The following is a 14,494-nucleotide window of genomic DNA, read 5'->3' on the forward strand; positions in this document are numbered from 1 at the left end:
AATAAAGTCATTTTCAGACAAATGGAAAAAGAATTTACTACCAACAAACTGTCATTAAAACAGCTTCTAATAGATGTAATTTAGGAGGAAAAAAATTGATCCCAGAGGTAGCTGTGAAGAACAATAGAAGAGGGAATGATGTGCAAAGAAACTATAAATACATAGTTAAATCTAAACAAACTATTAATATATAGAATATTTTATGGAGTGTATTAAAAATTCATATTATAAAAGATAAAAGTCTGGACACAACTAGATCTCTGCAATGCATGAACTATAATAATAAGGTAATAGTAATAATACCAAACGCATAATGCTTATTATAGGTTAGGCATGATATAAGCACTTCTTTATTTATATACATTTATATGTTAAATACGTATATATGTTTTATGTATAAGCATATATCTATATATCTAATTTATATATATGCACACATTACTTATATTTATATAAAATATATATACATATATATACGCACACATATATACTTCTGTTGTACTTAGGCTTATTTAACAATTCTATGAGCTATGTATTATTATTTTCTTTATTTTACAGACAGGTAAACTGAGGTCAAGAGATGTTAAGTAATTTGTCCAAAGTCACATAGTCATTGACAGATCTGGGATTCAAACTGAAGCAATGTAGCTCATAACCGTTAACAAAGGATCAATGTCCCGAAAAAAGAAATAACTCCTGAAAATCAATGAGGAAAAGAATAGAAGTTAGGCAAAAAATATTGAACTGGCCATTCACAGAAGACATCTGAATGGCCTGTAAACATACAAAAATGTGCAACATCATTATCAATTTTGGAAAGACAAATTAAAACACATTGGTCAGATTAGCAAAAAAAAACTCTACTAAAACCTGGTGTTGGGAGAATGTGGAGAATTACAACTCCTATAATGTGGAAATTCATGCTGGAAGCACTACTCTGGAGAGCAGCTGGATGATACCTGGTAGAGCTGAAGATATGCAGACTGTGATCCAGCCACTCCACACCTGGGCTGCAACCTTGGGGGACTGCGCACGCGTACTTAGTATAGGCAAGGTGCTCATCACAGCCTGGGCCACACTGGAGAAAACACAGAAATGTTAGTTCTTAGGAGGATGGATCAACAGACTGTGGTATATTCATTTAACAGGATTCTATTCTGCATTAAAATGTGTGAATTAATGTATAATCAGGGATAAGTCTAGAATAAGACAATACTGAGTGTAAAAAGTTGTGTGAAGATAGGGAGAGTATGATATTTGGTATATGCAACTATAACAATACTATATAGTTGACCCTTGAACAACATGGGTTTGAACTGTGAGGGTCCACTTATACATGGATTTTTTTCAACAGTAAATACTACAGCACTACATGACCTGCAGTTGGTTGAATCTGATGGCAAATTGTGGATACAGAGGAACCACGTTAAGTTATATGCAGATTTTGGATTTCTTGACTGCACGATGGTTGTGACCCCAACCCCTGCATTGTTCAAGGGTCAGCTGTGTTTAGAGAAAGACACATGTATAGTACAAACGCCAGACTGTGGGAAGGATTCACACCAAGTGAAGCTTAATGGGGAAAAGAGTGAGTATATTGGGGGCTTCCACTCCATCTGTAATTTTTAATTTTTTAAAAAAAATCTGGCAGAATGCTAACACTTGTTAGATCTGAGTGTGGGGACGTGGTGTTTTATTATGTTAATCTCTGATATTTTTCTCTATATTTGAAATGTTTCATTAAAAATAAACTGCTTGAAACTAACAACATTGTAAAGCAATTATACTCAAAGATGCTAAAAAAAATAAACTGCTCATCTATGTTTGAATTTTAAAATGACATCTTGTTACACATCTGCAAAACAGTATTAAAAGCCCTTGCCCACTGAGACATCTATAAGGATAAATCTTAAAGCATTATTTCTAGAATAAGAATATTCTCCTAACAATTTTAATGCCTCAGAAACACTTTGTGTTCTTTAATCTGTGGTCGCACCTGATGTCTGATAGTCAAAAACCTCCAGAAGCCTTCAGAAGCAGTGGTTGTAAGATGTAATCCCATTGGCACCATGGTTCCTCTGGCATCACATTATATGGTTTACTATATGCCAGGCACTGTGTAAGTGATTTACACATCTTAATTCATTTATTCTTCCCTAGAACCCTATCAGAGAGATAGGTTTATCATTTCCATTTTATAAATTATTTTCATTTGATAATTGAGGCATGGGCAGATTAAGTAACCTGCCCAAGGAAACACAACTATTGAACAATAAACTCAAAGCCAGGTAGTCTGGCTCCAAAGCACATTTCTTAACCACTCACTGGACTAAAGGCTGTGTGTGGTTTGGGTGAATTGATCTTGTACCCGCCCCTGTGAAAACTCACCTTAGTCTTCCATCCAGCTACCTATCTTCTTCCATCCATCACCCATGACATTCTCTCCTACTTTCTCATAATCCCCTCTCTTCTTCCATTAAGCATAGAAAATGCGGGAAAAAAGGGCCAAATTAATGGTTTTGGAGGGGAATACTTAAGATCTGAAGTTGTCTACCGATGGCCAATGAAATGTCATACTTAGTTCATTTCTAGGTGGCCTTGATGGTGGTATAACGTTCATTTGGTGGAATATCTGTGTGATCATCCAGCCATTGGCTATACATTGTTTTGTGCTGAAAAATAATGCTAGAAGTTAGTTATATTTGGTGTCAACAACACATATCTTTTGAAGGTGTATGTATTAGCAATTTTCCTAAGCACCAGTTTAAGAGACAGTGTAACAAAGAGAGTAGTTTACATTTATATTTTAAACTTGTGGTTTTAATTCATTGCCTAATGTTCAAAAAATGAACTGAAGACTGGATGATTATTTAACTTTAATATTTGAAAAAAATTTATCCAGAAATTAACAACCTAATACAATACACATTTGTACAAAAAAGAGGGACTATTAAAACTTCTGATCATACAGACAAAAATATGACTAATTAAGGAAAGATTAAAAAAGGACAGGACATTTTGTAAATACTGATAAATACTGTGCAATGCTTTAATTTACTGTGGCAGATACAAAAATCAAGAATTAATTAACAGATTATATATTAAAAAAAAGCAACTATATGAATTTTCTAGCTGTTTAAATTAACGAAATGTAACGGTAGTGGTTCTTTTAAAAAATGAGGTATTAATTACACTGTAAACCAAAACCAGAGCATAAATAAATAAAGGCAATGTGCAATTTAGTGATAAATGATTATAAATTTCTACAACAGACAACAGAATTTTCCAGTTATTTATGGACTCTGTCATTTAAAAATTTGGCTTGCTTGTGTACTTCTTATTTAAAAATGACATAGCTATTGATATACAAGCACATCATTAAACATGCAGACCAAACCAACACAATTTTTCCATCTCTACCAAATAAAAACTTTGTTTACATTTTATTTAAAACACTTAAATCTGGTTTCTTACACATGATTCTTTTGTGCTTATTAGTTAGTAGTAACCTATGTTAAACATCTTACTTTCTAGTTCAAGCAGTGTAAGACAGAAGCAGTTTTATTTGCATATGGATTAAAAACAGAGCAAACAAAACAAAACCAACATGCCTTTAAACCTTAGGTATTCCAAAAATTGTAAGAAGAAAAATCCTTTAAATAGTATGTCCAAGTGGAAAAGCGGAGTCACTTCTGTCAATAGTAAACTAACTAACTCCTTTTCCTCTAAGATTCACAAGTTGGCTTCAGAAATGCAGAACAAGCTGATTAGTTCCTCCACCCTAAAAGAATTCTGCTGGTGGGGTGTAGGAAGCATAGTAATAAGATAGTAGTGTAACTCAGAAAAAATTTTGGGAAAGTATTATTTGCATGTGAACCATGTGCTGGTACTAAATGCTGGCTTCATTATTATTGCAAATATATATTCAGAGTTTTCTGAAGGAAAGCTATCAAAATATAACAGAGAATTCTTGATTTGGAAATATCTATAACATGCTAATAAAACTGCTTCATTTGCTGTAAATTAAAAAGAAAACCATTTACTGTCTGACTTAAAAAATGCAGTTTCTTTTTACATGCTACTTTTTTAAGAAACTCCAAAAAGGGTACTTTTGAATTTGTTATATTCAGAATCCAGTGGAAAACAAACATTTCGGCCAAAATGTTGAACTTTATTTTTACACCACGCTACGTCATTTTGACACAAATATGATTGTATTCACTTTTGTCAAATATCTTATCCTACTTTTTCCCCAAAATTAGTGTTTCAGTACAACTGGTGATCAAAAAATATTAGAAATAAGTCTTGTACATCAATCAAAGTATATATAAAAACAGTTCTTTTTTTTGTGCTTGTAATTGACTTAATTTATCAGTGATTAGTCAGTTCTATTTCCTTTCTATATAGTATTCTGACCCTTAGGAAGAACTGATTATACAAATATTACAGAGTACTCAAAGTAACTAGCTTACTGCACATATGCATGCAGACTAACAATATGTAAAAGAATATAACCTTGAATCCAATTAGTCTGAAAATAGTTACACTCTTGTACAATCATCTTTATTAATTTGTAAAAGCTGTATACACATCTAAAACCCTGAATTTACTTTGTAAAAATAAATTTTTAGCAATAAATGGCACTATCAAAATCCCATTATTCTCAGGCTATTATGTAGTTATTTACATGCTTTTCAGCAATGGTTGAAAAGAATCTTAGAGGACCAAAGCCAGTATATCAAAAAACCCTGTAAATTGCATTTGCAATTATACTGTTGTTTAACCGCTATATGAAAATATGGCTACATGCCTTACATTAACGATAATGTAGCTATCTGTGTTGCTACTGTGTGCTAGCAGCACACAAGGTGCCACTGGTCTCCATTCTGTCATCTGTGCATTCTTTACTGCACGATGCTTTCCCAGCGGAACACCTGTGACAAACTACTTATGGAGAATGATAAAGTGCTATAAAAAAGAGGGACTGGACCCACACCTGTCTCTGCCATCTGGTCTTTTTCTCACTCAAGCAGTGTTGTTTTGAGAAAACCATGCCTCTACTGAACATACTTCATATTTGATTTTTAAAAAATCAGTATTTTAAAGTTGGTGAACTTTGTCAAAGTGTTTTGAGACAGAAACATGAAAAGGTTAAAGGCACAATAAGAGGGAAGTGAATGCTACATATAAAATATATTTCAAGTCTTCTAGGTTACTCAAGTCCAAAACCTTCTGAATTTGAAATTCCAATAATCAATTTCTGTTTCAGGTCCTTTTTGCTCTTGTAGGGGGGAAGGCAAAGTTGATTGAAGCAGGTGTGGGCCACAGGCAACCTAGAGAAAAAAATCTTTTTTAAAGATACCAAGTCCTAAAACAAACACAGAATGACTGGTAAGCAACTTTCAAAGTACCTGGATACACACATTCAAATCTATTTTACTACAGTGAGATGACTCATCCACTCCTTTACTGAACAAATACTTTTGGAGTACCTGCTATGTATTAGGCACCATTCTAGACACTGGGGCTAGGTTTACCAACAAGACAATGTCCCTGCTCTCACAAAACTTATATTCTAGAGGCATTATTTTTGGAGTCAGACAAATCTGAATTTGAATACCGTCTCCTGCACTTTCTGGCTGTGAGACCTTGTTCAAGCGGCTTCATGTCTTCAAATCTCAGTTGCCTCATCACCATCATCATAAGGCAAACTATTTGAATGGGTGGGAAGATGAAAAGAGCTATCTACATAAAACACCCAGGAGAATAGTAGATAATATAACTGTTACTATTTTTTTAGTCTTGATTGTCAAAAAATAATAAAAAGAACATTTCTGGGACACTTGATACCCATACTTCTCATGTTGCTGCCCTCAAGGTACAAGCAACATACATCCTCCGAATCTTTTTGTTCAGCTCTCCCAACCCTCTACCCGATGACACTGTTATATTTATTCAAAATTCCTACACATTTCTTAGACCCTTTACCCCAGTCTTTAGGAACTCCACAGCATCAGAATAGCTGTCGGTGGTGGCAGTGAGAAAGGAAAGGACAGATTTCAGTTCTAATTTATGAAAGGAAGAACTGACAAAGCTCAGGGAATATATGGGGCAGGAGAGAGAAATGATTATAATCAAAGTAGTGTCTACTCAAATTAGATTTATAAATTACAAGGAGATTGGGAAAAGAAGTAAGTAGATTTGCATTAACCCATCAACACTATAGAAAATAATTTAAAGCCATCATCGGCATCACTTTCATATGCAAAGAGCACTAGATAAAGAAAAAAAGACTAGCACTAGAGGTATTCCAGTACAAGAACTAATTATAATAGCCAAAAAACTCACCTTAGTATTTTAAATAAAAAACACCTTTAAGTAAAAATGAAGGTTAGACAATCTACTATGAAAAGCAAGCTAGATTCTGGAAGCAACTACAAAGCAGTTGACTTAGCAAAGTAAAAAGTTGATGCACAGGAATTATTATCAGTTTGTATTGGTAGTTCTCAAAATTCATACAGAACCTTAAGCCATTGTCTCTCTTATTTCAAAGCCATGCTAACTCCCAAGATTTTTCTATGAAAACAACTTCAGAATCAAAGAATCCTCTAATTCCAAACATATTATTATTAGCAAAACCTACAGATTAAAATAAATTACAATTTGGAAATTTACCAGTTAGTAGAAGTTTCATTCTTTGAGATTTTAAAGTTCAAATCAGCCATTCCCCCTACAGGTACTCTGTCACTTCCTGTGGTAAAATGTAGCAACTTCTTTTGAAGATCAAGAGGAAACCCAAGCACAACATCCCAAAAGTATCTAGAGAACACCAAAGGATATTTATATAAAATGTCTTGACAAAAATCCTGCAGATCAGAATAAAGTAATATAAAGTAAGCTCTAGGGAAACAACTTCCCTTAAAGGTACATAATACCCTTAATGTGAAATTGAGGAATGACAGGCTTCTAATATAAATTAGATTTTTGACTAACATCATTATAAAAATAGTCCAACAGTAGAGAGTACAAAAGCCATTTTTCTCCTATATAATTTTCCTTATTTTTCAACACAGTGCTATTAAAAGGCTATTTATAAGCATGGCATCACTGCAATTCTAGAACCAAAGTAATTTTTAAAAAAAGTCAAATCTCTATACTTTTGTAGAAACTTACTTATATTACTTTCTCCTAAGGGGACTGCTAAGTGATTTCATATTTAATATTCTCACATTATTTTCAAGAGATAAAATAATGCAGTGTGGGCTGTACAGTATTTCAGTTGACTTAACTTGTTTCAAAGATTGTAAGTTATGCAAATAAATGAACCACATTCTCTTTCATTCCCTCTTCAGCACCCTCACTCTCAGAAGTAAGAAAAGCTCACCTTATAGTCAAGTCAGTTTTCGCATAGCCATCATACTGAGTACTTCTCTGCAGGGCGTGCATATCCAGTTCAGGACTTCCACAGACCAGAATTTCAACCTCTTCTGGACGAAGCAGCTGCCAATAATTAGTTATCAAAAGTGATAAGAAAAAGTGATGATTAAAAAAAGAAATTGGAACTATTTTCACTGAATCAAATAACAAAAATCATGACGTTCTTATAGTAAATCAAACCATTTTTGTTAAAGAAAAATCTCCATTTATATTTTTCCTACTAAGGTAAGGTATTTTTGCTTCTGAAAGTTTATAAATCTTGTCAAACTGTTAGGTTCCCCCTTTTGCAAATAATATTAGCAGTTTGCCAGAAAAACAAGCAGATGACTAAGCATAAATCCAAATTACAACTCTTCCCTGAAACCCAGCCTGAAACTCTTTCAGCTATCAATACTCTAGCATCTATTGACATGCCTGGTTCCAACATCCATAAAGCCTCCTGTGTACACTGTAGAGTTTGAGTAGTAGGTTAGTCTGTCTTGTGTTGTTCACTTGTTTTTTTTTCACTTACATAGGTTGTCTCCCATCTAAAGAGATTACAATTTAAAAACAGAGACCTACTATGCTATTTATTTATTTTCCCTCCCCCCACCTCCATAACTACAGTGCGTCACAGACAAAACTCAATTAGAAATCAACAGGTGCTCCATTTTCAAAGGTACTTTCAATAAACATGTGACAAAGATCACTCTAAAACAAGCCCTCTCCTATGCAAAATAATTCACATTGAAGACCTTGCTCCCAAACCCCCTTATAAAACTGCATGGAGGTGCAAATGGCTTGATGGAGTGTGCCCAGGAGAGCAGTGGTGAAGAGAAAACTACGCTTTTATCTTATGACATTTCCGACATAGTGTACTCAACAGCAACTGACCCATACTCACGAGGCTAAGAAAAAGTCAAACCAACTGCAGTCCACCATGACTCTGGTGACAAACTACATCCTGTGGGTAAAAGGCAACTCAAGAGTTGCTGGGGGGACCCCTGAAGAGGCAGGAAGCAGTTATAAACCTGTTCCTTAAACAGTAAGTAGGTGAGGCTTTTGCCCTGCAGCTTATTGTTGACTATTTTCTGCGCTTTGCCCCGCAGTATTAAAGACCTGGAGCCCTTGGGATCTCTTCATCCACTCTGCTTGAGGAAATTTTTTAAAGCCTTAAAAGACATAGTATAAGACACAGTGTAAGGTGGAGTGGGGTGGGGAGGGAATGGAGTTGACTGGTCTTTTTTCCCTTTAGAAAATTAGGCTGAAATGAGAGAACTATTTTTATTTCTAGCTCTGCCTTTAAAAACTAAAAAACTGACTAGGGACTCTGTTGTGAAGTGCCTGGTGCAGTCCTCCCCATGCGGCACCCTGTGAGCAAGTGAAACAAGACTAAGCACAAAGGAAAAGAAAAGAAGAAAAGAGTCTTCATAGGCTGGTAGCCGAAGAGGAAGCCAGAGAGTTTCCAAGTACATGTTGCTGCTGGCTTTGAAATGGAGGGGAGCATGTGAGAGAATCAGAGAGAGGTGGGAGTCACCCCATCCAAGTCTTCAAGGAAATGGGAACTTTAGTCCACAACCATAAGGGACTGAATTCTGCCATCAATCTAAATGAGCTTGGAGGTTTGTATCCAGGCTGTGAGGGAAGAGGACAATATAAGTTGATGATCAATGATTTGTCTATAGACTTCAAGCCATATCTGTGGAACTCTTTTTAACCATGTGCTGACAGGGTCTTGGTGCTCTGGCTGAGTATCAGGCCTAAGTCTCTGAGGTGGGAGAGCCAAGTTCAGGACACTGGTCCACCAGAGACCTCCCGGCTCCACGTAATATCAAATGGCAAAAGCTCTCTCAGAGATCTCCATCTCAATGCTAAGACCCAGCTCCACTCAATGACCAGCAAGCTACAGTGCTGGACACCCTATGCCAAAAAACTAGCAAGATAGGAACACAACCCCATCCATTAGCAGAGAGGCTGCCTAAAATCATAATAAAGTCACAGACATCCCAAAACACACCACCAGATGCAGTCCTGCCCACCAGAAAGACAAGATCCAGCCTCATCCACCAGAACAAAGGCACCAGTTCCCTCCACCAGGAAGCCTACACAACCCACTGAACCAACCTCAGCCACTGGGGGCAGACACCCAAAACAATGGGAACTACGAATGTGCAGCCTGCGAAAAGGAGACCCCAAACACAGTAAGTGAAGCAAAATGAGAAGACAGAGAAACACACAGCAGATGAAGGAGAAAGGTAAAAACCCACCAGAAGAGGGTTTAAATGAAGAGGAAATAGGCAGTCTACCTGAAAAAGAATTCAGAGTAATGATAGTAAAGATGATCCAAAATCTTGGAAACAGAGTGGAGAAAATACAAGAAATGTTTAACAAGGACCTAGAAGAACTAAAGAGCAAACAAACAACAATGAACAGCACAATAAATGAAATTGCAAATTCTCTGGAAGAAAGCAACAGAAGAATAACTGAGGCAGAAGAATGGATAAGTGACCTGGAAGATAAAATAGTGGAAATAACTACTGCAGAGCAAAATAAGGAAAAAAGAATGAAAAGAATTGAGGACGTCTCAGAGAGCTCTGGGACAACATCAAACGCACCAACATTTGAATTATAGGGGCCCCAGAAGAAGAAGAGAAAAAGCAGGGGTCTGAGAAACTATTTGAAGAGATTATAGTTGAAAACTTCCCTAACATGGGAAAGGAAATAGTCAATCAAATCCAGGAAGCGCAAAAAGTCCCATACAGGATAAATCCAAGGAGAAACATGCCAAGACACATATTAATCAAACTAACAAAAATTAAATTCAAAGAAAAAATATTAAAAGCAACAAGGGCAAAGCAACAAATAACATACAAGGGAATCCTGATAAGGTAAACAGTTGATCTTTCAGCAGAAACTCTGCAAGCCAGAAGGGAGTGGCAGGAAATATTTAAAGTGATGAAAGGGAAAAATCTACAACCAAGATTACTCTACCCAGCAAGGATCTCATTCAGATTCGACAGAGAAATTAAAACCTTTAAAGACAAGCAAAAGCTAAGAGAATTCAGCACCACCAAACCAGCTTTACAACAAATGCTAAAGGAACTTCTCTAGGCAGGAAACACAAGGGAAGGAAAGGACCTACAATAACAAACCCAAAATAATTAAGAAAATGGGAATAGGAACATACATATCGATAATTACCTTAAATGTAAATGGATTCAATGTTCCAACCAAAAGACACAGACTGGTTGAATGGATACAAAAATAAGACTTGTATATATGCTGTCTACAAGAGACCCAGTTCACACCTAGGGACACATACAGACTGAAAGTGAGGGGATGGAAAAAGATATTCCATGCAAATGGAAATCAAATGAAAGCTGGAGCAGCAATTCTCATATCAGACAAAATAGACATTAAAATAAAGACTATTACAAGAGACATAGAAGGACACTACATAATGATCACGGGATGAATCCAAGGAGAAGATATAACACTTGTAAATATTTATGCACCCAACATAGGAGCACCTCAATACATAAGGCAAATGTTAACAGCCATAAAAGGGGAAATTGACAGTAACACAATAATAGTAGGGAACTTTAACACCCTATTTTCACAATGGACAGATCATCCAAAATGGAAATACAAGCTTTAAATGATACATTAAACAAGATGGACTTAATTGATATTTATAGTACATTCCATCCAAAAACAACAGAATATACTTTCTTCTCAAGTGCTCATGGAACATTCTCCAGGATAGATCATATCTTGGGTCACAAATCAAGCTTTGGTAAATTTAAGAAAATTGAAATCGTATCAAATATCTTTTCTGACCACAATGCTATCTATGTCAATTACAGGAAAAAACTGTAAAAAATACAAACACATGGAGGCTAAACAACACACTACTAAATAACCAAGAGATCACTGAAGAAATCAAAGAGGAAATCATAAAATACCTAGAAACAAATGACAATGAAAACACGATGACCCAAAACCTATGGGATGCAGCAAAAGCAGTTCTAAGAGGGAAGTTTATAGCAAAACAATCCTACCTTAAGAAACAGAAAACATCTCGAATAAACAACCTAACTTTGCACCTAAAGCAATCAGAGAAAGAAGAACAAAAAACCCCCAAAGTTAGCAGAAGGAAAGAAATCATAAAGATCAGATCAGAAATAAATGAAAAATAAATGAAGGAAATGATAGCAAAGATCAGTAAAACTAAAAGCTGGTTCTTTGAGAAGATAAACAAAATTGATAAACCATTAGCCAAACTCATCAAGAAAAAAAGGGAGAAGACTCAAATCAATAGAATTAGAAATGAAAAAGGAGAAGTAACAACTGACACTGCAGAAATAAAAAGATCATGAGAGATTACTACAAGCAACTCTATGCCAAAATGGACAACCTGGAAGAAATGAAGAAATTCTTAGAAAAGCACAACATTCTGAGACTGAACGAGGAAGAAATAGAAAATATAAACAGGCCAATCAAAAGCACTGAAATTGAAACTGTGATTAAAAATCTTCCAACAAACAAAAGCCCAGGACCAGATGGCTTCGCAGGCGAATTCTATCAAACATTTAGAGAAGAGCTAACCCCTATCCTTCTCAAACTCTTCCAAAATATGGCAGAGGGAGGAACACTCCCAAACTCATACTATGAGGCCACCATCACCCTGATACCAAAACCAGACAAAGATGTCACAAAAAAAGAAAACTACAGGCCAATATCACTGATGAACATAGATGCAAAAATCCTCAACAAAATACTAGCAAACAGAATCCAACAGCACATTGATAGGATCATACACCATGATCAAGTGGGGTTTATTCCAGGAATGCAAGGATTCTTCAATATATGCAAATCAATCAATGTGATAAACCGTATTAACAAATTGAAGGACAAAAACCATATGAGCATCTCAATAGATCAATAGATGCAGAAAAAGCTTTCAACAAAATTCAACACCTCTTTTTTTCTTCTTTTTTACATTGCAAAATACTTCATGCATTGATTTATTTGAACAGCTTTATGAAGATATAATGCACATACTTTAGAAGGCATCCATTAAGTGTACATTTTAATGGTTTCAGTATATTTGCAGATACACACAATTATCACCACAATTTGTGACAATTTTTGTTACTTCAAAAAGAAACTCCTCTGCCCTTTAGCTATCATTGCTAATCTTCTTATCCTCCTCCTCCAATCCCCCAGCCTAGAAAACTACTACTCTACTTTCTATTTCCATATTCTGCTCTTTCATATTAAAAGAATTATACATGGCCTTTTGAAGGACTTCATTCACTCAGCATAATTTCTTCAAGAGACAACTATGCGTGAATATTTCCTTTGTTTTATGTCAGAATAATATTCTACTGATTGGATAAAACATGTTGTTTATCTATTCACCTGTTAATGGACATTTGGATGTTTCTCCCTTTTGCTTACTATGAATCACATTACTATAAAATTCATATATAAGTTTTGATCAAACATGGGTTTTCATTTTCTTGAGCATGTACCTAGGTGGGATTGATGGGTCATATGATAATTCTAGGTTTAATATCTGAGGATCTCCCAGACCTTTATCCAGAGCAGCTTTGCCATTTTATCTTCATTCCACCCCATATGAGAGTTCAAATTTCTCCATGTATCCTCAATAAAACTTATTGCCTCACTTTTTGATTTTAGCCATCCTAATTGTTGTCAAGTGGAATCTCACTGTGGTTTTGATTTGCATCTCCTTGGTGACTAATGATATCCAGAATCTTTTCATATGCCCTTGAACATTTGTGTATTTTACATGGAAAAATGTATATTCAGATCCTTTGTCATATTTAAATTGACACCTCTTTATGATAAAAACCCTCCAGAAAGTAGGCATAGAGGGAACTTACCTCAACATACTAAAGGCCATATATGACAAACCCACAGCCAACATCGTTCTCAATTGTGAAAAACTGAAACCATTTCCACTAAGATCAGGAACAAGACAAGGTTGCCCACTCTCACCACTATTATTCAACACAGTTTTGGAAGTTTTAGCCACAGCAATCAGGGAAGAAAAAGAAATAAAAGGAATCCAAATCGGAAAAGAAGATGTAAAACTGTCACTGTTTGCTGATGACATGATACTATACATAGAGAATCCTAAAAATGCCACCAGAAAACTACTAGAGCTAATCAATGAATTTGGTAAAGTAGCAGGATACAAAATTAATGCACAGAAGTCTCTTGTATTCCTATACACTAATGATGAAAAATTTGAAAGAGAAATTAAGGAAACTCTCCCATTTGCCATTGCAACAAAAAGAATAAAATACCTCAGAATAAACCTACCTAAGGAGACAAAAGATCTGTATGCAGAAAACTATAAGACACTGATGAAAGAAACTGAAGATGATACAAATAGATGGAGAGATATACCATGTTCTTGGATTGGAAGAATCAACATTGTGAAAATGACTATACTTCCCAAAGCAATCTACAGATTCAGTGGAATCCCTATCAAACTACCAATGGCATTTTTTCACAGAACTAGAACAAAAAATTTCACAGTTTGTATGGAAACACAAAAGACCCTGAATAGCCAAAGTAATCTTGAGAAAGAAAAATGGAGCGGGAGGAATCAGGCTCCCTGACTTCAGACTATACTACAAAGCTACAGTAATCAAGACAGTATGGCACTGGCACAAAAACAGAAACATAGGCCAATGGAACAGGATAGAAAGACCAGAGATACACCCCCACACATATGGTCACCTTATCTTTGATAAAGGAGGCAAGAATATACCATGGAGAAAAGACAGCCTCTTCAATAAGTCATGCTGGGAAAACTGGACAGCTACATGTAAAAGGATGAAGTTAGAACACTCCCTAGGGCTTCCCTGGTGGCGCAGTGGTTGAGAATCTGCCTGCTGATGCAGGGGACACGGGTTCGTGCCCCAGTCTGGGAAGATCCCACATGCCGCGGAGCGGCTGGGCCCGTGAGCCATGGCTGCTGAGCCTGCGCGTCCGGAGCCTGTGCTCCGCAATGGGAGAGGCCACAACAGTGAGGCCCGCA

The 14,494-nt window shown here is 35.9% G+C and overlaps 1 protein-coding gene and 1 long non-coding RNA gene across 13 annotated transcripts in view; both read right to left on the reverse strand.

Moving 5' to 3' along the window:
- Window positions 1–511: 511 nt before the first annotated feature.
- Window positions 512–2,684, reverse strand: LOC136793686 (uncharacterized). Its single transcript, XR_010839300.1, has 3 exons — window positions 2,389–2,684; window positions 960–1,078; window positions 512–696 (listed from the first exon to the last, which is right to left on the reverse strand). It is a non-coding gene; the product is annotated as an uncharacterized lncRNA (long non-coding RNA).
- A 744-nt stretch (window positions 2,685–3,428) lies between these two features.
- The window catches only part of HECTD2 (HECT domain E3 ubiquitin protein ligase 2), a 75,837-nt gene continuing 64,771 nt past the window's right edge, over window positions 3,429–14,494 (reverse strand). For all 12 annotated transcript variants that reach the window (XR_010838881.1, XR_010838874.1, XR_010838872.1 and 9 more), the window contains 3 exons: window positions 7,385–7,500; window positions 6,676–6,819; window positions 3,429–5,333 (listed from right to left, as the gene is read on the reverse strand). Coding sequence is in view for 3 of the 12 variants with exons in the window: in XM_059055450.2 (XP_058911433.1) it covers window positions 5,213–5,333; window positions 6,676–6,819; window positions 7,385–7,500 (381 nt within the window). In the remaining 9 variants the exon portion in view is untranslated. The remainder of the gene's footprint in view (window positions 5,334–6,675; window positions 6,820–7,384; window positions 7,501–14,494) is intronic.

The sequence above is a fragment of the Kogia breviceps genome, chromosome 2, assembly GCF_026419965.1.
Source record: "Kogia breviceps isolate mKogBre1 chromosome 2, mKogBre1 haplotype 1, whole genome shotgun sequence".
Classification (NCBI taxonomy): Eukaryota; Metazoa; Chordata; class Mammalia; order Artiodactyla; family Physeteridae; genus Kogia; species Kogia breviceps.